This window comes from Calonectris borealis, chromosome 2, assembly GCF_964195595.1.
Source record: "Calonectris borealis chromosome 2, bCalBor7.hap1.2, whole genome shotgun sequence".
NCBI classification, from domain to species: Eukaryota; Metazoa; Chordata; class Aves; order Procellariiformes; family Procellariidae; genus Calonectris; species Calonectris borealis.
The window spans coordinates 160,989,967-161,016,068 of record NC_134313.1 but is presented as its reverse complement, the minus strand read 5'-3'; the positions used below and the strand labels follow the sequence as shown (position 1 = coordinate 161,016,068).

The 26,102-nt window shown below is 40.1% G+C and overlaps 1 protein-coding gene across 1 annotated transcript in view; it reads right to left on the bottom strand.

The window, feature by feature from the left end:
* Positions 1-26,102, bottom strand: part of PTPRN2 (protein tyrosine phosphatase receptor type N2) — a 674,564-nt gene that overhangs the window by 79,330 nt on the left and 569,132 nt on the right. The window contains exon 14 of the mRNA XM_075144119.1: positions 8,921-9,115. Within this exon, the coding sequence (XP_075000220.1) occupies positions 8,921-9,115 (195 nt within the window). The remainder of the gene's footprint in view (positions 1-8,920; positions 9,116-26,102) is intronic.

Genomic DNA, 26,102 nt, shown 5'->3' with positions numbered 1-26,102 from the left:
TGTAAGAACTAGCCAGTAGTAAATAACTGACTCTATTTGTTTTCTCAAGTTCAGAACCTTTTTAATTTTAAAACAAAAATGCTTAAACAACTTTATAATTACCTTCAATGCTCAGAGTATAAATATAATGTATCCAGTAAGGAGACATTGTCATTTTTCATTTATTTTCTTTAAAGAAACGTGTTGCATGTGCACGTATTTAATAAAAGAAGTACAGAAACACGCTCCAATTCACTACACTCTGACAGCTACTGGAGCTTAGTTGCTATGTGCAGTAGGGTTATTGGATGTTCATGGGAATATTTTAGATAGTACAAACAGCCCAGTCAGAAGGAGGCAAACCTTCACATAACTCATCTTAAAAATAACGCAGTTGTGATACATTATCAGAGAAATATTTTTTAAAGACACGTCAAATCCAAAACCCAACCATCTTCAACAGACATCAATGGATTTACTACTAACCAGACCGAGGACAGAAATGTTTTAGGACCTGGATGCCAGCCCTCACTGTCATTCCAAAAAGAAAAGGGCAGAGAATAATTCCCAGAGGAATAACAGGTCATGCGTGAAGGAGAGGATGTTTGTGAGCAGTTTGTCACCCCTCCCTTCTATCTTAGTTCAATGCAATGGTACAGCAAGCGGCCAGAAACAAGAGGCAACTCGTAATTTTCCCCAGCTATGAATAGGGTTTTCCTGGCCAGCTGGGCAACCTAAAGCAGCATTAGCACACAAGTTTAGGACAAGAGGATGAGGGAGACATGACAGCACTGAGGGAGAACGACCAACTAGAAAAAATGAAAAGATATTACTCTAGTCTGAAACGAAGAGTTATATAAAAAGAGAGAAATTCGTAGCAAAATTATGTATTTTATAAAAGCATGCTGGGCTGGGGGGGTTAGAATATTTGAGGGTAGTAGACTTTCACATTTATCTGGTTTTGACCAAAAAGTAACATAGTCCTCCTTTATGGAACAGCAAATACTATGTCATCCACAAGCGAACTTCACAGATTATTTTAATGTTTATCTCCTTATTTAAAAATGTTTCCACAGCTGCGTCGTGGGTGCGTATGCAAAATCTGATCATCGCAGGAGCATTTTGTCTGTGTCCTACACATTAAATTTTCCAAATACCACCCAAATTCTGATACCTTACTCACAAAACACTGCCAAGTTAAGGCCTAATCCCAGAAAAAGTTGCAGAAAGTAAAGTATAATTTTTTTTATCTTGCCCTGAAGAAGAGAATAAACAGAGTTTGTTGAATCAATGGAGGGATTAAGCTGCCTTCAATGCTAGTAGCATCTTAACCAGAGCACTTCCAATAACTTCTGCTGGCGTAGCCCACATGAAGAGAAGGAGGTCTCCAAAATACCACTGGAGTTCTCCTGCGTATCTTAAACTGCAAGTGGTACAACAGTGCAAAAACACAGTGCCAGTATGATGTCCCCTCTTTGTAAGTACCAAGAAGCAAGTTCCAGTTTCATCCTGAACTGTTCCATGTTTTCAGAAGCTCTGAAGTTGTAGTCCCATTTACCACTCGTCATTTGATCCTAGCGGTGCATCATGTCTTGCAACCTGCATGAGCCATTTCTTTATCCCACAGTGAGTCAAAACTCACCTCCTTCTCACGACTGAACTCTGCCACCAGCTCAGAAATACTCTATAACATGTATTATCACCCTGGGCCTCCTGCCTGAGAAGTCTTCCTGAACCACCCTCTTTCTAGTACCCTTCTCCTTCTAAACAGGCATTTCCACCTGTTAGATCCAAAATATGATTAAATGCTGCATCTGCTACAATGAGTTATCAATGACTTAATGCATTATGTGAGCATGCACAATAGGACAAATACAGCAAAGAGCACTTCATTACTGAGGATCCATCTGGAGCCAAAAGAGAAGACCACTAGCCTCCTGGAATAGTGTTCATCTCTGGTTTCTGCCACTAATGAGACTCTCAGAAGCAGCTGAGGACCCAGTAACATCCCTTGTCTTCAATCTGAAGTATCAAAAAAGAGATCTTTTTCATTAAATGACCTCCTAGCATCTCTTGCTACTTGCTACAACTGTCACTTATCTTGCCTTGACATTACCTGATGTTCTCTAGAAATGGAAAAAAGCTGGGAGAAACAGGAAAAAAGTTCAAAGAGCCACCAAGTTTTGTTTCAGCCATGGCAATGATCCTTTCTTTTTACTTTGTGCACATAGTTGCATAAGCTAGTTTTGCGTTATATATTTCTCCTAATGTAATGCTTTCAAAATTAGTACTCTAGAATATTAATAGAAATGTTTTCTTCATCTTTCTACTAAAAGCCTTAGGGAATGATATAAGGTGGCTAAAAGTGTTCAACCAACGCAGCTTAGACAAAGGTGGAATAAACACCTCACAGTCCAGCGACAGACCAAGATGTAGTCACAGAAATTTGGCAAGTTATTTCTAACCATGAATACATTTGTGGAAAACAACTGACAGGGAAGAATTTAGGAAAAAAAAAAATTTGAAATTAATTTCATACTGTGTTCAAGAGGAGTGTTTTTCTTGATTTAATACTGACTCTGTAATTGTTGTTATTTCCTAAGGCCCATTCAACAAGATTAATATAGAAAAAGGGAGGCAACTGAACATGAAACAAATAAAAATGGAAGAATCAAAGGGTAACCTGTTCATGAATATTTTTTCTGAGTTTTATTGATGAAATCTATGTAGTACATACATCCATTTATTAGATTTATGGCTTTATTAGTAGAGCTGGTTTCATATGCAACGAGATTTTTTGCACTTTTCTTGGCAGCTTGTCTTTGTTCCTATATCTCAAGCCCTGGCTTTAAATAAACAGAGGCAAATGTTTCAAAATAACTTAAACATTTAGGGAGGAAAAAAAAACCTAAAATGAAGGGATAAACACCATTTCATCAGCAGAAGATCTTTCAGGAGGCAACCAGCTTCACTTGTCCCTAAAAGCACGACAGCTCAGGGAGAGAGGGGTAAAGATTTTCCCATCCACAGTATTTATTCTTTTTGGGATACTGGCTATCTTGTCACTGAGTAATGCGATACACCACAGCCTTTTCCCTTGTGACTCCTCTTGTCTGACTGTTCGTGATGAAATGGCCTTTAGGGCCAAAGGCGCCTTGGGACTTAGATTTCGTGAGACTCCTACAACTATTTATATTGGCGCAGTTGAAAGATAAATTGGGATTTAGATCCACTTAGCACATGTGTAAGGAGTTCATGCTTTTAGCTAAACTTTGCCACTGACTTGTTTCCCTTCCCATGTGAGGGAGGATTTTCTTCTTCGTTTTCTCAGCTGTAAGCTTTTTCAAAGAGCGTATTTCTATTCTTGAAATTCATAAAGAGCTAAAGAGAAATTAATGGTGGTAGAAGGAAATGGTGGAAAAAGAAAAAAATTTTAAAACCCACTAAAAAATCAAACACACTATAATTGTGACAAAGACCTTGTTTTCCGTACCTGCAGTCCTCACCTTTGTCCCTGCTAGCATTAATCACTTCTGCGGCATGTGTCCCGGGGCAGTGCACTGCCCTCGCATGCTGTGCATCACGCTCCTTCGCCCAGGAAATGTTTTGTCTGTATATGGATTAAGCTCAAGGTGGAAAGTACACCTGCGTCTCGCACAGTGCTATCGGTCCTCACGTGCTGGAGTTTCTCTATTTAGAAAAGTGTGTTTAGATGCCTTTTGCTCATGCTTTTATTGCAGCTTTAAGAATAAAATCAAGGGATTTCAGGAAAATGTCGTGCAGGATTTAACAAGCATTTTTTCCTGTTGGAAAGTGTCTTCTATCACACAACCCCCAACTCTTCCACATTCAATTAAAAGAAAATCCATAGCAGCTACCCCATAAAGTTCATTTCAAACAGAGTTTCTTTTAAAAAATGAGTGAGGGAAAATTGCTTAAAAACCATCAAAAAGTACTATGCAGAGACTACAGGATACCAATGTTATCAAAAAACCCAGGTTCAACCTTGGAAACTGTTCCCTGCTTGTTACCCTTCTCGGTCCCACAGCAACCCTGCCACTGATTCAGCAACAAAACTAAACTGGGTGCAAAATTCAACATCTTGGGTTTGACTGATTTCCCAGCAGCAGGTCTCCATCCCATGTGCCCCTAGTTCAGGTTGTGTCCCAGGAGGTGCTCACAGGTCCTCACCTGTCCCAGAACTTTCTTTCGACACAAAGTTCTCATATGAGGCCATCCTTCACTTCTCTATGGGGAAAGTCCTTTTGGTTTTGCAGGTGAATTGCCAAAGACAAGGGGATCGAGTGGACTTACACCTCCTACATGCGAGGCCCTAGATTTCAGTCTCTAGTTCATTTGCTCCAACTGCCTCGTTCAGCCCAGTTACGAAACTTTCTCCTCCTTCTGAAAAGTACAGTACGCACAGGCTATTATTATCTCCAATACATAGAGCAGTTTCATACCCCCAGGGAGAAGAATCTTCAGACTTCCAGCTTAAACAAGTGCTGAAGAGGACCTTTTGGAAACTCACATTTTCTGAAATTCTAATTTATGTATACTGCTCCAAATTTTGCATGTCTATCTTTACAAGGAAAAAAACCCAAAACAAAGAAAATCACTTCTGCTTCTGTAAATTCCCTCTCATATAGGGTATTCAGATAACAACCTCAAAATGTTATCATCAAAAGCATACGCTCCCTTCTTGCGGTACTGTTCTTCATTTAAAAACTCATAAAAGATTATAATTATTTCAAGCAAACAAGCGTGGCAATATACAAAGCAGATGTGGGATCCAATCTACCTAACTTATGTGCTAAACTTGTGCTTCAGCACAAACAAAAGAGACTCCTTCATCTAAGCTGCAGACGTCAATGGGGTGGTGCAGGCCTCCCAAGAGAAATCCTCTCTCTGCCTAATTCTCTGGAGACCTTCACAGCCACCCACTCACTTCACCAACTAGAAGGGAAGTTTATGGACTCAAGTCAACACCACCACTTCATTAAGTGCCTAAAATGTAGGTATAAGTTAGGAGCCCAAGTCAGGGAGACTAAATCTCTCCTGGACACCTTCAAACCCTCCCTGGTTCTCTTGCTGGACTGCAAAGGGAAGCCTTGCACTTTATTAGGACTTCTCTTGGCACTCGAAATATAGATGTACATATGTGAATAAAGCGGATGGAAATTAATTCTGAATTCCTAGTCTTTTCCTTGCTGTGACCTTCCAAAAACCAATTGTTTTCTTGCACAACCAACAGTGACCGAAATGAGGGCACTTCTTTGTTGTTGCTCGTGCTGAAACCAGCCAGTCAGCGCCACAAACACGACTGCATAAAACAGGCTTCTCTAATTACACTTTCCAAAGCGCTTGGATCTTTTAGAAAGACAGAATCAAAAAGTGCCATATGGGCCATCCTCCTGCTATAAATGTGAGGAAAAAGAATGTGAAAAAGGGAAAAAAAAAAAAGCTCTGAATGTTGTTATCGCTGTCCTTCTGGGCCTCCTGAGTCCTCCCTGCTTCCTCCTGCCAACAGTACAAACTACCTCATGCTACTGTCAGCATTGCAGAGACATCGTCTTTGCTGTACAGGAAAGTGGCAGAAATGCAGGATTTTTCTCTTGGAAAGACCGGTTTCAGTCTAAGTGAGGGGACTGCCCGCCAGCCACACGGGTTTGGAAGATTCCTGCTGTCTCCAGACCTTGAGTACTATAAACGATGGGCTAACCACAGGTAGCAATTTCTCGAAGAAAACAGTACCTGCGGCCAACCACAAACTCCAATAAAACCAAAGCTGAGGTGGCTTGGATATCACTTCAGGTACGACCTGCTAGCATTTTCCAGCAAATGAAACAGCTTTACAGAAATGTTTCTGACCAACGCTACCTCTGAGCAGAATTACATAGAGTCATTCAGCAGTCGGAGACACATTTCTTCTAAGCTACTTTCATTAAAGATTTATTCTGTTTATAAATCAAAATAAAATATTTCCTGCTGCCACTTTATACAGTAAGCCTTTGGTTTATTTTCTCTGGGGAGGTCCTGGCACCTATGAACAATAAAGATTGAGGAGCCCTAGCTCAGCTAACTGCTACTTCGCTGCACACTGTGGAGCTGAAAAACACATTTACAGACCTGTAAGTGCATTTACCCTGCAAAGCAGATGGTATTTGCCATTCTTACTAGGCCCCTTGCTAATATTTCTCGTCGTCTTTTTAGGCACTGAGATATTTTTCATGGAAAATATCTACAAAATTTAAAAGATAAGAGGATCGTGGCAGCAGGAAATGGGAAGAACTGGAAAACTTCTTGTACTGAATGGTAGAAAAGTTGCAAAGTTGCCCCTCGCTCTCCTCCTCTTGTAGCTGCAGGGCAAGGGGAGGGAAAGCTCACCTCTGGCGAGCCTCTTCTATTGCTGAAGTCCAACAAGCCACAGCATCTCCAGAGGGAGAGAAGTTCAGGCAAATAAGGTGCTACAGATAAGTGCATTTATTTTTGAGCAAAACATAAATTGGGTCAGCTCTCCGGTTTCAGTGTGACCCACGGTGACACAAAACACGAGCATTTCCGATCAAGTCCAATCATCTGCTTCAGTGCTGTAGCTGAGCGATGCTGATCTTCCCATGTAAACCTAACCTAGCTTCGCCTTCAGCAAATCTTGAATTTACGGTTTAACTACTTCCCTTAAGTAAACATCCCACTGCCTGCCTGACCCTCCTATTAGGCTTGCCCTGATATCCAGGCTAAATGCATCCTTTCGATTCTAACCCATATTTTCTTCCTAATTGTATCATCTGCATCCATTAAGAACAATTTTTCCCCATCCTGTATTTCAAAGCACACAGGCAGACTCCCCTGAATCACTGATTTTTGTTTGTTCAGTTTAGACTAAACAAATTAACTATTTTTACTCTCTTTGTGTGGTTTGTACTCTGAAGACACTACAGCATTTCTTTTACCCTTCTTTGAACCCTCACCATCTAAGATATAACATATGCTGTTAGATAGCTAACATATGTATGAGTTCACCCAGGGTTAAACAGGATTGACTGAATTATGGACACTGAACACCGTAACAGTGATCTTGACCAATCTGACTATTTTTTAAAGTTTATGTGTTGCCATATGAAGACAATTCTTTCTTGCAATTTTGCAGAAATTGCCAGGGCCAGAATAAGTGGTTCCCGTATGCAACTTCCTCTCCTTTAAGCTTGACTTTATGATTTTTTATTTCTCCCAATAATATAACTGAAAACAATTTTGCTCAATTTAAAGTAGTTGAAACTGCTTGCAAATGTTAAATACATATTTCCGTCTACATAGGAAATTTTGCTCTTACTTCCATACAAATACTGCCTTAGAACCTCACGACAGGAATTTGTACTTATTTTGAGGTTGGGCAATTGGAGACGTTCTTTTTTCCTCCCAAGCATTTAGTTAACTATGAAAGGAAATCAAGTGAATTTTAATTCTGGTTAGGCAAAAGTGTGAGAGTAAAAACTGTAACAAATGATTTTCTGCCATGGGAGCAACCCTTCCAAACTGCACTTGTATACCAGATTTTAACATCATATTAATTAACTCCTTTTTTGGGGAGAATAGGCAGGGGCAGGGGAAGAAGTATTTACTCAGGATGACATACTCTGATGAAGCATCTGGTTTACAATCCTGCCCTGCTTTTGCTCAGTTTTATAGCTGACCTGATCAAGGGTGAAGGAGGTCAGTAACTTGGCTGAGGTCAAATTAGCTCTTTGGGTTTTGCCTGCCTTCATTCCTTTCTCCATTATGTGAGGTGGCTTATAAGAACTTGAAAAATATCTGAGAAGATAGTACTTTCAAATGTAAAAAGAGAGAAAGAAGTTGAAAAATTATGACCCAGAAGTATAGCATGGTGGAGAGTTTTCTTCTGAGAGACCCCACTGGTGAGTCTCCTCAGTGGTGCGTAAATAAATCAACAGGGAAGTTTCCAAAAGCACGGCCAACACTACCAACTGGAAGGGTGCTTACTTTAGATCAACCATACTAACAAATAGCAGAAATCAAATACAGAAAGCAACATAACACCTGACTCATCATCTTCACCATCACCTAACTACTTCTCGGCTAATTTCAGTGCACTCCACAAAGACAGCAAATATTTAAAGAAGGAGGAAAATAAGGCACAGAAAACGGGGGATTACTCTACTCTAGCTCTCCCAGCAGGATGCTAACAGAGAGAGACAGAAACAAGCTGCAGCCAGTCCCAACCACTGGACTCTGACTCCCACATACACACAGATCTTCATGTGTCCATCTTCTACACTGATACTGGTCGCAAGTCGTGTTTGGAAGTAACCCAAGTTTTCCAATGCAGACTCCATCAATAGAATATATCTGGATCATTTCAAACATAAAAGAGATCCAGTTTGGAAGAAATTCAGCCAAGGACAACAAAATTCAGGCAAGGCTCAAAATTCAGACCCCTTTTCTTTTCTAAGGGTCATGGAAAACAAATTGTTTCATATCACTAATATTCTGCTGCCTTCTCAGCTCAGATACCTCCGCACACTGAAGATACATGAGAAAAAGCAGCAAGCTGATCAGAAATCTAGCAGTTTTCTTCAGTTGTCCAAGCTGAGGTAAATATAAATTAATTGGACAAAAGGACAACACAGGGCTTATCTTTTTTGAAGCAAGCACACAAACAATTCGTATGTCCAAGATAAAAGAGAGGAAAAAAAACAATATCATGAAAAAGAAATGGAAATAGAAATGGAAATAAAAATGGAAATAAAAATCCCTTTAGTTTTAATTATACAAAGCTAAGATTACCAACAAAGCTCAGGAATATTTTTTACCTGTGAAAAGACAGCTTCCCTTTCTTTAAAAGTTATCTCTTTCCAAAAGCTGAGCAGGTACTTTAAATTCTGACGAAATTTCTCGTGCTGTGAGGACAAAAACGCCTTACCAAGATCATGTGACCGGTGGAGATGTCCATGTTGGACTGGACTGGCTCCTCGCACCAGGACGACGTGCTGCTCCGGGCCGAGGGGCTGGGAATGGGCCCATCGCTAAATTGTGAAGAGACGCTATTTATTCGAGAAGCACGCAGGGGCTCCGGGCGATCAGATGTTTTCACTGCCATGCGCTGACGGCATAGCTCCTAGAGAGAGAAAGAGGAAGAAACAACCTACGGTTAAGAGTAATTACAAGATACAGTCTACTAAAGACATATGATTTACAATATGTTTCCAGGGCTGGAAGTGTTTTCCCCCTCACTGCAGTGATTTTTGGGAGGCTGTCTGTTCTGTTAGGCACATCTACAAAGAAATACTCAATGAAATTATTATACGATGACTACCCTAGCCTTTCAAAAGTGTAATTACGACTGCATGCACATCTCCTTTTAGATAACCAAAAATAATATTTTGGAGCTTGACTTCTCTAACAGACAGCCTTTTTTCCCCCTAATATCGCCCCGTGTTCTGCGAAGCCACTTTTGAACTGCGCAACCTCCCGAAGTTAATGGGGTTGCACGGGAGTAATTGAGAGCGCTGCTCGGCCCTGGATATGCAAACTCAGCAAGCTCAAGGCAACTGAATTGATGTGCTCTCCAGTATAAATCCTAGTTGATAGATGCCTCATTTCTCTTCATTAAAATAGCAAACTCACAACACTTCCTCCCTGATGTGGGGCAGAGAGGATGAAGAATGACATTAACGAAGAATAAAAGCAGAAATCTGTCATTGTATTGTTTAAGCAGCTTTGGCGAAGAAAGAAAATTCAAGCTATCACACACGCTAATGCAAGCCACGTTAGAACACCGAAATAGATCGCACTGGGAATACGTATTTTCAGTCGCTCCCATGCATAGAATTCATGCAAAAATAAAAAATTCTCGTTAGGTAACAGAAAATCCTGCTGGTAAAACCAGCTCCTTACAGTATAAAATTCTGACTCTAATGGGATAAACAGACCCACAGTTACACCGTCATTGTTATAATGCTTTTAGAATCAGTTGTGTGTGGTGAAATCCCAGACAGTATAATAAAATTATCATTTTTTAACATACGTCTATTGTCCATGAGAGATACTTGGCTGCCTGTGGCGCGCAGCAAGACCGGCTAGTCCATAGTATCTGGACATATTGCACGTGGGGTGTGGTTACACATTTGTCTCACATTACTCATTCTGCACAGACGAGTACTAAGAGCACAGTCGCTTGCCTCAGGCTAACAAAATAATACAGTCTGAAGAATTCATACTGTTGAAATGCCATGGCTTCTGTTTTCTTATTCATTGATAATATAGTTGCAGCCCAAGTGCCATCAGTAGGATGATCTGAAAACCTCCATATATCAAGTGCAATAAAATCTTTTCAGGCAGGAGTTAGAAATAGAACTTTAAGACTACGTTTTTTTTTTAACCTTGCAAACTTTAGGACACTGAAGAGGGATCCTAATCCATGCAGTAGCAAGCATTCAAACAAACCCACTGAAACCATTATATTGAGTCTCTTCTTGCCACCACATGGCAATGATGAAAGACGCCTCCAAACATTTTCTTCTACCAAAGCTTCTGTTTGACTTGCCATTAGAGATGCTTATGTGGAATTTTACTATTTTACGGTGTGTAATACATTGTATATATAAATATATATACATGTACAAATTAAGATACACTGAGATGAAATTCATATAATATATAAACAGGATATATTTTGTTGTCTATCACAAAAATACAGCGAACAGAAGTTTGGGAAGCACAGACTACTCCTTCTATGTGGTGTCAGTTGTTGGAATAACTGTACAGACTGTCCCAGGTGAAACTGCTACCTGACTCTATTACCGCATTTTGTATATTTATTAATTTCGTCCATGCCATGTAAGAATTTTTCAAATTTTTACAAAAAGTAGGGTTTTTTCCACATTTTGACTAGAATGTTTTCTTGGTACCTTCATTACTTCCTACTGACCTTAACAGGAAAAATATTAGGAAAAAAAATCAAGCTTCAAAAATACTTTGAAACTGAGTTACATATATTAGTGTTAGATAGGTCAGTTAAACTATCAGTATTAAAACCAAGACTTTTTAATAAAGGAAAAAATGTTATTGTATTTCTTTTTTTTAAATATAGGGACAAAGAAAAAAAATCTCTCCTCCTCCTTTTCTCTGGAAGATCACACATGTCATAAGAAAAGATAGCAATAGTCCAAAATGGCTATTACCAACCTCGGAACGACCTTGTGGTAGTGTAATTTCAAATCCCCACTTCTAGCAGATTTTGGGAAAAGTAGAACAGTGCGGAAACTTTTTAGACAGAAAAATAAATCTAGAGAAAACCAAAAAGCCGTTCAGATGTTTAGATATCAGACATTCTCAGACAGAATGGTTTATTGGACTAGGCAAAAGTATAATAAGTAAAGGTATAAAAATATGTAGTCTATCACATAACTGCTAAAAGGACATGTCTTCTGGCTAGCATGCCATGTGGCGTAGATACGAATTTATTATATTCTAATAGACATCCTGCCACTTGACTCACCCCAACTCTGTTCTAACAATAGCATTTGTACTCAAACAGGATCTTTGTTTTTAAGTTGATCTGTTCCTGCTGCTCATATCCTGCCTCAAGTCATAATCCTCTGCTTTTACAAGTGGTTGCTGTGGAAAGGATTACAGACCTCTGCTAACAAAAAAGCATCAGGATCAAGTGAACTCTAAGAAATTAATATACCATTTTTACGCAAATGATAATGACAAAAGAAGAAATATTATAACCAACTGGTTCTAGAGTAGATTAACCTCCAACTAAAAAGAATGTTTTGGACATAAAGTATTTAATATGTTACTAAGAAATGTTGTTTTAAAACTAAGTTTAACATGTTCATGGTCCTTATGAAAGAAGGTAAAGTTGAGAAACACAACAAATATAGATAAGTTTAAAAAAAAAGTAACCTGATCTCAAGTATTAATATATTTCTTTCCTGACATATATAGAACCAAAACAATTATTCCCAGAACTGCTATAACTGTCAAATACCTTAAACAAAGCAACCACGTCACTGCACACCGCCATAAAAAATGTTTAAGGTAAACAGGAAGGTCAAATCATAGTTGCAGCAAAAACACCACTGAATTTCTTGATTGGTGTTTTAAATCTCCAAGACAATGGGTTTTCCCCTGCCTGTAAACAGAAGTGTTTTGTTTGAATTTATTTCCAGATTGGCCTAATGCCCCTTGACAGCTCTTCCTTCCCCCACTCCCAGCCAGCCCAGGCTGAGGAACCTGCCCCATCCCCACGTGTACGTCAGTCTCAGGACACCTACCGCTTCTACCTCTCTGTTAACCCAACCATTTCAGCTCCCGGTTGGGTTTTAGCCTAGTGCTGCAGGGGTAACACAGTTAACACCGCCACGTATAAAAGCTTTGATGCGTGGGGCGTTTTGGGGAGCCACATGGGTTCCTCTAGGACATATGGACTAGGGAGGTCCAGCTCAGAGCAGGGAAATGTCTAAACGTGGGATTTGGGTTTGGTTCATCCTTGAGATGGTCAGCAATGTCCCCTTCCTACGAAAGGCATTGGGAATAGCGGGGTCTCAACGTGTGGGGTGTTCCACACTGGGTGCTCTCAGGGAGACACCATCCCTGGGCACTTACAGAGGTGGCATCACTGCACAAGCGCACAAAGCCCTAGATGGTTAAGACCCTCATTAATATGATGTCTGTTACCTGTACTCTTCTCTGCACGCTCAGGTATGCTCTTCCCCGTTCTCCAAAATCTTTACTCTCACAAGCATTTAGCAAATCAGCCATCTACCAAACCACAATTACAGTCTAAACATGACTAAAATGTCAAAGCTGCAAACTGTGAGAATGACACGAGCTGTATTTCTGTATCGTCTCAGCACGTACACCATTAAAAATATTTTCTAAGAATGAATTCAATTTACTGCTGCACTTCTATATTTAGCCGAGTGGCTGAGGCTATTTCTGCCGTACTGCGACTCAGTAATGTCTAGCCGTTGTTTGTGTATAGTTCGAGTGCCATTCTTCATTTAAAAACATCATTTACACCTAAAAAAGCAATCATAATGCATACAGTGAAATATGAAGAAATGATCCTCCTGACCCTTCGGGCTATGATCTAATGGATGGGTTGGACGTAAACATTTATTTAAAAGGTAATTTGAAGTTTATGACATTATTTCCCATCACATGGGAATTGCTATCATACTGAGGCACTTACTCTGTTTTTTATTTCCCAACATTTATTATCAAACTTATGTGGTGGTCACATGCAGTATATAATGGAAAAGTAATATCACTGTGTGACAAAAACTGCCATAACCAAGATAAATATTCTGTAAATAATGTCCAGTTAAATGAGTTCAAAGTACAGCACAATGATCATCTGTAGAGAGCTTTTTATTTGAGACATAATTGATAACCTTAAACAAACCATAAACAATATTCTCAGAAAAGCCCTGGACCTCTTCCAATGAGGTTTTAAAGTCTCCTAATACTTGGTTGTCCTCACAGAGACAGGGAGAAGCACGAAGCAACGATTATTTCCTCAGGTACAACAAATGAATTTTCAAATCCATACAGTCCACTTGTGAATGAACCACATTGCGGCATAAATGTAGTTTATCCACATTTAAAGAGCATTAAGAGACTTGTGGCCCTAATGGACAACAACCCACATGGATGGAGAGCCAGCCTTACCACTATGTTTTGTTAGATGGGTCTCTGAACTTGAAGAGATGAGTAAGAAACTCTCCTCTCAACCAAGGAGGCATCAAGTCTGTTCAGAAATGAACCCCACAGACACCGGTCCAGCTCTGGTTTAGAGATGCAACCTGCTTACCACCAGAAGTGTTAGGCCACCTCTTCTGGACATCCCCAACCAGTGCCAGCAGCGGCATTTGCTGCCACTTGGCTTCGTGATGCATGGCAGCCATCAGTGTCACAGAAGGGCAAGACAGCAAATGATAATTTGGAGAAATTTTTATCTTCCATCAAGTTCAACTAATACAGTAGGTATCTGGAAAATCCATTAAGAGCACATAGTTTACTAAAATGTTTGGTTTTGGAGAGAAATCTATATATACACCCTGGTAAGGACTAAGAGTATAGGCAAGCATGGAACTAAAACCAGCTGGAACTGAGGCTTGAATGGTCAATATTGAATCTTTTCCCTTGTTTTATCTGCAAAAATGGAATTTGAAAACCTCAGGGTGGCACTTTACAGGCAGGAGACCTGACCTGAGCATCCTGGTTAACAGATGGCCAACATGCACCTTGGCTTTCCACTCATTACTCTTAAAGATGAACCACTGCACCTCAAAGCTGCCTCCAGTGAGGATGCTGCTGTTTATTAAAATATACCTACTTAATGCGAATGCACTATGGAATATCTTCAGGTAGTCCGAGTCAGCCACTGACCACCACACGTGAATCATTTTCATCTAGCTGGTACCAGGCGCATTATAACTGAAGTTGTTCAGTCCAAAGTAAATGAAGACAGCTTCATATCTAAAATCCTGCTCTTCTTCCCCAGTCACATTCACCTCAGATTTGCCTAATAGGAGCCTGGGATCTGAGGGAAATTCCAACTTTCCAGTTTATTTAGAAAAAGAAATGTAATTTCATTACTATGTATTAATGAAAATAATCTATATTTGTAACTGTTCCCCAAATGTACATAATTTCAAAAATAAAGTCCAGGAAATAGGCCTAACATTTCCACACTTTTAAAAATCTTTTGCGTAACAAATGGAAATCACTTGAGCTAGTCCAGAAACAAGTGTGGCACAATTATTTTCAGAATTAACAAAATATAAGAGAATAAACCCTTCCATGGTATAATTATTAAGAAAATGCAGAGACATTAGACAAAGAAATTACTGTTTATTAAAAGTGATAGCTGAGTGTACACCAAGCCCTTTCAACCTGACCTGCCTAATATTCTATCAGAAACAAATCTGCTTAAGCAGGCATGATCACAAGAGCACTGTGTTCATTTTACATGCGAAACAAAATTGGTTTGTAGAAATTTTAGATTAAAAATGCTGACTATTAATTCTAAAGGATTCAAGGCTATACTTTATAACAAAATGAAAACTAAGAATATATTTAACCTTTTATATGCTAGGTATAGAAGAATAAGATCTTTAAAAATGCTTTTCTTCTCAGGTTTAATACATTTAATTAAATAGTAGCCTCACTTTCCTTTAAATTAAGGAGGCATTATTCACAGGATGAGCTGAGGTCTGCACGTACAGCATGGATTTAACTGTTCTGCTATGGATGCAGTCTTAACGCAGTGAGATTTAAAAAATGAGAAAATAAGGTAAGCTCACTTTTTTAAACAAATGAATCTAGGACTACAAACATCATTATTCTCTAACTAAATTTGCTTAGTGTTACTACAGGGTGAAGCTAAAGTCATTTGGCTGCCTTTGTTTTGCTTTTGCATACCTAATATGCTTGCAGGTGTTATAAATTTAACTTTAACTTATTTACTGTGTTTGTAGCTTTGGGGATAATTACAGCTTTATTACCATTCATTTTTGAGTTATTGAAACCTACTTTCAAGCTTTAGTTTCATTTTAACATACTTTTTGTCCACGAGTAAGAGAGCTGTTTACATATGTCGAATATTTGTACATACATTTCCTATCCTTGCCAGAAAAGGCAACTACTGAGATCAGCGTGCCTTCAGAAAAGGAACAAAGGGAGATACTGGAAAAATGTTTGAGAGTTACATTTTGAGAGACACAGCATCAAATGTATCATTACATACCCATACTCTGTACAATTCATATTTATCTAGACTTGTATGTGACAGATCTTGGGAAGGGGGGGAAAAAAAAAAGAAGAAAGTAAAATGTATTTATCTGTCAATACAGCCTTAGTCTGTCCGGTTCAGTTTACTATCTGCCCTCTCGTACTGCACCACCCTCTGTACATCTGGATATAACGCCGAGTCTCGGTGTAGGGGTTTTGCATTGTTTGGTTTTTAAATGACCTAAAAGGCAGGTCTGCTGTTTCTCTTTGAGAGCACTGCAGTCAAACACAGGCTTGAGACTCATTTTCCTCACAAAACCCCAATTTTGATTATGGTCTGTGAAATTAAAAATTTCAATTATTTTAGCATTGCGAGTGTTTCCTGGTGGTGACTCACGTAATTACGATTCCCCTTTCTTCATGTACACAAAGAAAGTAGAGGCCATGCAGGAGGGGAAAGGCAAAGAAAACATGGCTCTCTTACATGGAAAATTACTCTTCCTTTATTTGTATTTATTTGTTTTATTCCCTCTCTTTAAATTCAAGCATTTGCACAGACTTATCCTACCAAAACAAACAAACAAAAAGCCATCACCACCTTGTACACATCTCCAGAAGTCCAGTAGTCGTGAAAATTTCTGGCTTGCACAGAACCGAAGACACCGACTATGCAATACAGCTTAAGGAAATATTTTTACCTTAATTCTTTCAGTAACCTCTCATCAATGAGGTAGACATCTAAATAGCCCAGAAGCTCCTGAAGGAGGGAGAGGTCTTCTACATGGCTTGTGTCGCCAAGGAAGACATGACAGCATAGGTCTAATGACATTTCCCTGAAATGACAGTAGTGTGTCTTCCCTGCTATCCATGCCAGGAAAGCACAGGCATCTTTAGGGATAATACTGCTTTCCAGAGGATCAGTGAAATTTGAAGACCATGTTTAGGTTACTCTACTGGGGATTTTTTCCTATCCAAAAATACAAGAGACCACTCTAACTGGGACGGTGAGAGTGAGTACGACAGTTTATATCCTTGATTTCTAAAAGAGGGAAGAGTTTTATGAAACAGATGCCTGACTTAACAGGACTGCAGTACACTGGACTTCACAGATAGAAAATATACGAAGAAAGTTTATGTTTCTTTAATCTGATATGAACTGGTATTTTCCCTGCATAATGACGTCATGGTCATAATGACATCATGGTGGTTTCTCTCAGGATTTAAAGAGACTACCTGGATGCCTCCAAGGAAAGCAGGGACTATTTCTAATAGGAAAGATCTGCAAACCATAGGCTTGAAGTCACATGCGATCTATTGGTGTAAAAGCACCCAGGGCGTCCCTGACAGTGTCTGAGCATTACTGGTCTTGCAATTCAGACAGCTGTAATTCTGGAAGCAGCAGGATACGAGATTGACCTACCTGCCACAAAAAAAAAAAGAAAGAAAAAAGAAAAAAAAAAAAGAAGGAATTTTTTTTTTGGTGGTTTTAACCAATGCTGGTTTCTAAATTGCATTTCCCACATTTCAGCTGTGGTTGCATGTAGCGTTTTACATGTATATGGTAAGTATGAAGATGGAAAAGGAAAGATTTCTTAAGGAGTAACTAGACAGAGAAAAATAACGTGTAAAACAAACTTCACCTTTTCCATATTTTGTTCATCTTAACTAACTCAAATACATGCTCATGAGGGCACAGCTGCTTCTTAATATGAATTTGCACAGTAAATTCACCGCTAGCACAGCGAGAGCCGTACAGCACAGTATGGGTTACAAATAAACCGTAGTAACGATTGAATTAACCTGAAAGGCCATGCAGAACCATGTGCAAATTCATCATCTATTTTGACTTTGTCTAACCCACCCAAAGCCCGACCAGCTTCCAGCAGATGCCAGCGCTCTAAAAGATAACTGCCACAAATGTTTCCTTTTCCACTCCCAGCGTTTACAGTTGCCTGGGGCCCAAAGCAGGCAAAAAATGCAGTCCCAAGCCAGCTGTAGTTTCTCAGGAAAGATATACATTAAGGCTGTGTAGTCCACTATTTTATTGCCCTGCAGGACTAAAAATGGGAGATAATTTCTGCTAGAAATAAGAATTCCCAGCTCGCCAGCAGGACTCAGCATGCAATTCTACCTCGGAAAGAAAGAAACATATAGCCACAAATTTATGTCTAAAAATGTTATTTTACGCCATTGCAAAGATTATTATTGCTTCTCCTTAAGTCTGTGTAACTGCATTCATAGTAACAGAGGTACTAAAAACAGAGAAATACAAGAAGAAGTCTAAAAACTTCTAAAAACCTCAAATACTTTTTTTTCATAGAAGGTGGCTATACATGTAAGAAGTGATGCTGGGGTAAGGAAGTATTTATCAAGGATGGCCATCAGCGACAAATGTTTTTTCATAACATCATCTATCATGACAGTTGAAATTGCCAGTCATTACCCTCTCCTGATTTGAAAACTAAAGTCATTGCTTTCCACCCATTCCCCACTGAAAATAAAAATGAAATCACTCCTCTAACTCTGCTAGGAAGAACAAATGCAAATTTTGTGAACAAGAAAACTGTGAAAAAAAAAAGGATCTATAAAGCACAAAGCTTCTAAGTAAGCAGGTTATTACGAGCAAAAAAACTTGGTAATACAGAGAAACTCTTCTAAACTGTGGAAAAAATAGTACGTATGAGTTCCATCATGTCTCTGAGAACAGACATGCACACAAAAGTCTTCAAGGATTAAAAATGTTGGTCAATATTTTTACACATTCGCTTTATAGTGTTACAGGAGATTCTGGAAAAACTGAGAGGTTTTTTATACTCAGTACTGATGGTCAGAGTTACAGGGAGACTTCACATTTTGGAGAAAACAGCAACAACAGCAAAAATGCACATTTCTCTTGGGCTCTCCCCTGCCTCCCCGTACAACTGTGCTCTCAACCGCATGACGGTCGTGCCCTGGCACCGCCTGCCCAGAGGAGAGCTGCAGACCTCCCTGCCGTTCCTGACCTGCCCCGTGGCACCGCTTACAACAAATACCCACCAGCAGCAGCAAGGAGTTAATGTATGTGTTTGCTTTCAAAGAAAAGAACTTCCTTGGCCATTACTGAAGCTCCTGGGTTTCCCTTTGCCAACTCGCGCAAGCACAGGGGTGGTTAATGCCACCCCCAGACCTCTCCACCAGGCACCAGTTTGTCTGCAAGAAGCACCGTGGGAACAGCACAGGAGAACACATACAAGGTAGGCGTATTCCTAAAACGGTCACATCTTAACTTTGGATTATTTTAATACTTGGGGCATGAAGTTACAGACATCTTCTAAAACGTCATCAGCTATTTCATTACCTAGAATATTTTTTCTCACGTGCTTATTTGGTTTTTGAGATTCCTACTAACAACTTGTGCATCAACAACATTCTGCAGAAATAGTGTTGCATGTTACAGTTGTATTATGCAGATAGCTTTTCCTCTACTAGTCTTTTATTTTATGTATTTAATATAACTGAATGTCTTTGCCCTGGTGCTAGGCAGAAGACAAAATAAAGACTTTCACTCTTTCTTCACTTCTTCGTTTTATATACTTTTTTTCCTTTTCTACGCTGCCACTTGGTACTGTTTTGGAAGAAATAATCTGTCTTTTCAATCTCTCTTCATACGAGTTTTCCATGCCCTTAATCATTCTTGTCACCTTTTCCTCACTCCCTCCATTTCTGCAGCGTTCCTTCGGCGGTGGAGTGACCAGCACTCACAGAAGCCTCAAGCATTGATTTATACTTAATTAACTTCTAAAGCCCTCAAACAAGCAAATAAAATTTAGTCAACAATGCCTGGAGAGCCATCGGGTTGACCCAGACCTTCAAAAAGAAGCTGAAATTTGGAACAGCTTGCTAGGCAACCCTTCTGTATGTTTTAACTTCACACCCAAGAGCTTTCCAGTGAGGTTAATTAGGAATTGCAGCTCTTTATTTCACTCTTGTGGGTGACAGTATATGGAATTTACATGCTCACATTCCCATTTTACTGTACGTATTATTTCCCCAGAGTACAGAGGGAGATGCTGTATGACATAATTTCACTATGTAATGTAGACTGTTCTTGCTCCCAAAACTATGTTCAGCTCCATCACAGTTCTCCTCCTATCTTACGTGGATAGCCAGCCACTGACACTTTCCACTGTGATCCACTGCAGCAAAACCTCTTCCAGCACATCACAGTTTCACTCCACACGAGGCATTTTTCTTTCACAGGAAGCCAGGATGGACTCCAGCAGAAGTTGGAAAAAGGTAAAATCCAAGTTTCTTTTCCCCACGCTGTGAGAAAAGCAGCAGCATACTGAATTTTTCCTTTTCATCTTTCCCTCGTTCTTCTATTCATAGTTAATAGGAAAGATCAATATTTCTCCGACATGTGAATATTCTACCTGATACATTTTTGAAGATTAGGGGGATGTTCAGACCAGCAGGACTAGAAAATGGTTAGGGTTGGTAGTTATGGCTCTACTACAGCCCACTTCAAACCATATACCTCTGCTGTTGTCAGACAGCACGACCAAGGAAAAGCCTTCCCACCTGCATGAAATGCATATATCTCCATGTTAGGTAACATTTGATGAGGAGAAAGGGGGTGGCTTTAATCAGCCAAGGTAAGCATGTAAACTCAATACCAAAAGTGAGTTTTATCATGATAACGATGAGCTGTTCCCACTTTGGAGAGCAAGATCAGCCACTTCCGAAATCTCTGAGATGCTGCCAGAACACAGTTCTGCAAAGCAGCAGCAGTCCTACGTAGAAGGAAAAAGCAGGAATCATCAAGAAGCCTGCAACTATGTTAGCCAGCCAGGAAAACAGAAAAATAAAAACCTCACCAAAAATGAATAGGACTTTATCAGTCTGAAATATTAAAGATTTAACAAACTATTTCCCTGATCAAAAGCTGTGCTTGTTCACAATGCAGTCACCCCAAGCAAACATCAATAAAACATCACTCATTTGTCTTTGGCAAAAAGTCTAGAAACTGGTCAGCAAAGCTTAGAGAAAACCTCATGCATTTTCTCCTTTGGGTAGGCCACCTACACTAAATGTATTTTCTCCAATTCAAAAGCTATTCTCTCCTATCCCCTTCCAAATTAATTTTGGTTCTGTGAAGGATTTAACTTCCAGGAGTGTTCTTTTACAGACCCTTTCTTCAGTCTTGCTTTAGTTGTTTTGTAGGAATACAAATGATGAAAACTGGATCTGCATGCTCAAAGCTGAGAAGCTGCACTGGAAGATGAGGAGCTGCAGGAATGCCCCAGCCGACTTGCGCAGCAGTGACACACACTATGAGAGCTTAGAACCTGCAATAGCAAAAATCACAGCACGAAGAAATCAGCTGAGCTGTCTCAGGCCTTCACCATACCTTGCTGGTTGTGCATTAACCAATCAAGTTTTCTTTTACAGTTCTTTAAACTGCTAGAAAGCATTGCGATCTCTGTTGTGCACATAAATATATGAAAAGGACATCTTGGATAAGAAGTCCTCATCCCTGGAGCTGTAGCTTTGTCCCTGTTGAGAGGAGTGAAACGAGGCCTCTTGTCCAGTCAACACGAATCACACCCTCAACATCCAACTCTCTGTAGTTCTGCACACAGGCCACCCATGGGTCCCCCTGCCCTCACGTGTCACACGCGTTCCCAAGGCTGTTGGAGACACCACCTCTCACGTGTGCCTTTGGGAAGGCTGGAGCAGCTGAGCAGCGTGACCCCGGGAGAGCTCCAGTCTGCTCTACGCAAACTACTTCTCTTATAGTTTATACCACAATAAAACGAGCAAACACATCACAGTTCCACCTGGAATATTCAACTTTGCAACGTCCCTGCAAGAGCTATACAACAGGGCTACAGGCAGAGGAAAGTTGAGGATTCAAAACCTACTTTTGTACGCTGTCCCTCAAAACAGCCAAGTCCATACGGGTTTACCAGCAGAAAACCTTAGGTGGCTGCGGTCAGCTTCAAATCCTTCACTAAGGCTGAGCACAAACACACCGTGCAGAAAGGACAAGAGATCCCCGAAGCTGAGATCTCGCTGGCTTTGGGCAGGACGCGGACCTGCTCTGCCAGCACGCTGCCGCGCACAGCGTGTCTTCCCTGCCCGCGTGGAGAAGGAGAAAGGAAGGGACCCTGCGTCCCCCACGCCTCTTCCCTTTCACTGCCCACCGTGGGAGACCAATGTGCAGGATGAGCAGATGTACCCAGAAGAAAGCAGTAAGGAGAATGCTTTTTATGTACCTTACAGACTTCAGAGAATAAACTGCAACCTGTTCCTGCTCACAGGCAACATGGTCCTACAAGAACCGACAAACATCGTCTACAACAGTTCTTTATGTACACAAAATTAACTTCTCTCTTCCAGGGAACACGACCCTGATACAAGATTTGTTCTGCAAATAAAAAAACTTCCCAGTTAAAAACTTGAAAAAATGTATTTTTTTCTTCTAGTGCAGCACTCTGAGGGAATATGAAAGGCTCAGCAAGCCAGATGACAGTGTTGGCTGCTGAGCGTTCAGAGAATATACAATAGAAGAATGTGTCAAACCTGAAACATGATAACAGAGCTGCTCCAGAAGAAAAAGGAAAATCCTGAAAGAGAAAAAAGGGCAGAAGTGTGTAGGAAAGACAGGCCTGATTATCCTCTACATTACCGCAGAAAAAAATGCCACTGAAGACAGCATAGTTATTCCAGAAAGAAATCGGGACACTTGAGATGAGGTACTGCCTGGGACTGCAGATCAAATATTCTCCAGCCCATTAGGCAAGGCTGTGGTTATCTTTGGCTTCTTTATAACGTACAGGCCCTGGGACATAATCAATTTACCAGAGGGAGACAATCCATTGTACTTATCGAGAACCAGCCCACGCTCAGCTGGCAAACAGCCCGCGGCGCGGCAGGGACGGGTGGAAGGGGCTCTGAAGCAGGAGAGGGATGCTCGGGAGCAGGAGCCTGGACCTCAGCGGTCCAGGAAGGGGAGTTAGGGCAGGTGAAGCAACAGTAATTCTCACTCTCTAAAATAGGGTGGTCACAGCCAAACTATTAAGAAAACTGCCTGGTGAATGAATATATGTCTTTTTCTTGGCCTGTGCTAACTGTGCTGAGAAATTGTTTGGGGGAAAGTTGGGTAGCTTGGCCTGAAACGCTGCCAGGGCCATTCAAACAATTTACTGTTCCAGGTGAGATGCAGCCTGCAAGTCCAGAGCACCTCCAGCACACATTTCTAAGAAATGCCTTTTTGGGTAAGGACTCTGGATTTCCCACTAATTAAAAATGAGTCACTAACTTAATTTCCTCTCCTACTATTTTTTCCTTAGCATTTTCTTACATCCTAAATACCCAGAAATTATATATTGCAAGACGTTTGGAGCACGTTTGTCCTTGTTCCACAAAACACCAAGCTCAAACAGCGTATTCTTTAGACAGGGAAAAATAAACAAAGTCGGGTAAGGGGAGAGGGCCGACATCACCTTCTCTCTGCCACTTTGCACTAGTCCTACGCAGATAAACAGCCAACTACTTGAAAAAGATGGTTTATATCACTCAAATCTAAACCCACATGGCACCTTCTTATCCAAGCACTCCAGGAGTTGTATGTGTACCCATTTTCCTTTCATGCCTGCAAAACCCCTCTCTCTCCGCCTGCCTGCTCTAATGTAAAGAGTATTTCACTCAAAAGCATTGCTGCACTGCCACTGCTGCAGCAGCCCAGGGCCTTCCTCTGGTCAGGGCAAGTCCATTTCTCCAACACTGAGTAATTTACAAAAGTTATTTTCTCAAATGAGAAAAGTTTGGAGGAGAGCTACCCCTAACAAGCCCAACAACCCTCTCTCACCCAGCCAGCGCCGCTCGCCGGGGGCTGCCCCGCTGCTGGGGCAGTGCGGGCTGGAGCACCGGGCAGAGCCGGGGAGGAGGCAACGGGAGAGCACTGCTCCTCACAGACGGATGAGACAAGCTCAAATACAGATTTCCTGAAGTGCCCTCAGAAATCTGTGCCATTAAGCTTCAGCACTTAAAATGGGCATTTCTCATTAAGCACAATTTTGAAGTTGATTTTCAGTGCTAGGGGTATGATTGATAACATACCCCTATTTATTTATTTATACCCCAATTTATCAAACAGGCATGTTTGATAAATTTCTGCTGATTTATAAATTCATACGGTATTTTGAAATGCTATTTTGAACATTACCACCATTTAACTCAATTTTACGGCTACCACAGGAAGCAAGGCTAGGGAATTACATAGTCCACTGCACCACAGGAATTGTGGATTGTTCTGAACACTAATCAGATAAAAAACAGATTAAAAGTTAAATCCATATTTGTACACTTCCTGTTTTGCCTCATTCTGCTTTGGCCATCCACTGCCTGACTTCAGTGAAGTGTTTAACATAAGGTAAGCTCTCTTCTGATCACCTGAAAACACTCCCCGCTTCATTCTTCTCTCCCATGATTGCTATGCATGACTATTGCGTAGAATATATATTTTGCACACTGTCTCATCTTAAAGTACAGTGGTTTATGTAACAACATTACATACCATGTATTTGCAGGTTCCTAAGAATTTATTTTAAGACAAAATTCTAATTAAAGATAGAGAAAATTGTTGCATAACATACAATAAGCAGACTTAAGTGGACAAGAACGACTCTTCTAATACACATACCTCCCCGTGTATGTTTTATTACAAACAACTACAGTTTGTCCTGTTGTTTTACACAATCATGTGAGATGACCTTTTCTTTTCTCTTTTAATAAAGACACAGGAAAAGAAAAGATTAAAAATGCGTTATGTCCTTTGTTTTCCCAGAAGAAAACACAAGCAAGCCCTTCCTAGCATTCAGCCTTAAGGCAAAATTTTCATCTATCCAAAATCCTTACTAAATGTATTCCTTACTGAAATGTTTACTAAATACTCATGTACTGAATACACTTTGTCCTCAGTGATATCTTTTTTTGTTTAAGTGTAGTGAGGGTCGTGGAAAATGAAACGATTTTACATAGCTATGAGGTAATACATGGTACTGACTATCCCCAGTTTGCCAGCTTACTTTGGTCCCAGTCCTGATGGTAATTTGAATATTACTGAGAACCTGATAAATACGAACAACAACATTTTCCTTTTTTTTTTCCATTTCACTTAGTTCACAAAATTCCATTTTCTAAGGAGTTGATATACAGTATTGCTATAACGTTAAGGTCTAATACTATAACAACATGTTTGCTTATGAAAGTCAGTCTAGAGTGTAAAATATGAAGCCATATTAGAGGTAATGAATTATCTGTATTTAAACCCACAAAACAGGCATGATGGTTAAGTAGATAGTATGTTTCCAGTGGATTCTTTCAGATGGAGCCTTTTAAAATATTTGCAGCAAAATATTTATTGTAATTGTGTTAAATACTGTGTTCTTAACATCTCTAACCAAAAACACCAGCAGGATCAAATCTTTAAAAGCGCAGAGAAGTTCTTAGTGGCTTTGAATCCAGAAGGATCATGTAATTAATAAGACTGTATTTGACAAAGGAATATATAATTTATATATAATATAATACATGTAATGATGTAGAATTTAACATATAATTTACAGTTATATGCCTGCCAAATCAAGTTATTTGAACAAGTTTTTAAAACAGCTGATGATGTAATCCAGCTGCACTGACAGCGCGCGGCTCACGTAACCTTGAATACTTCAGGCAGTTTAAGAAGGAACTTCATTGCAAACTGTTTGGTCTTTGCCCCCTCGCTTTTTAAAGGAAGTTCTTTTGGCTGAGATGAAGAAAAATTAAAAAGAACATTACTGACATAAAATATTAAAAGGCAGGCTTTTCGAAGCCAGCTTCAGTGCATTTTAACTTTTGCCTTTAAATGCCATTATGGCCAACGTTTTGCAGAGCATTATCAGCGATGCAGAAGACTATGCTCATAGGAAAGTTCTGCAGTGCAAAGTATAAAATACGCTGATGATTTAGCATCTCGCACAACCCAGCGTTCCCCACACGGGGGTCAAAAGCCAGGGTTCAGCTGGACTCACAAATACATCACCCTGAATCAAACAGAGCATCCCTAAATAGTAGCAGTCACTAACATACACTCATTACATTAATAAATTGCTCGCTAATGGGAGCAGTGACAAGTAAGATGTGCACTTAGTGGCCCTGGTTGCAGCCCACCCCCCATGTCTGAATGCCCGGTTTTCTCTGGGTTACGTTCTAAAGGCTTCAAAGTGCATGAAGAAAATCTGCTCAGTGTTGTGCAATAAATCAAAGAGTGTCTGCTGAAAATTCCTAAAACGCTTCTGCCCTAATCTCCCGAACCAGAGAGTGGGCTTGCAGAA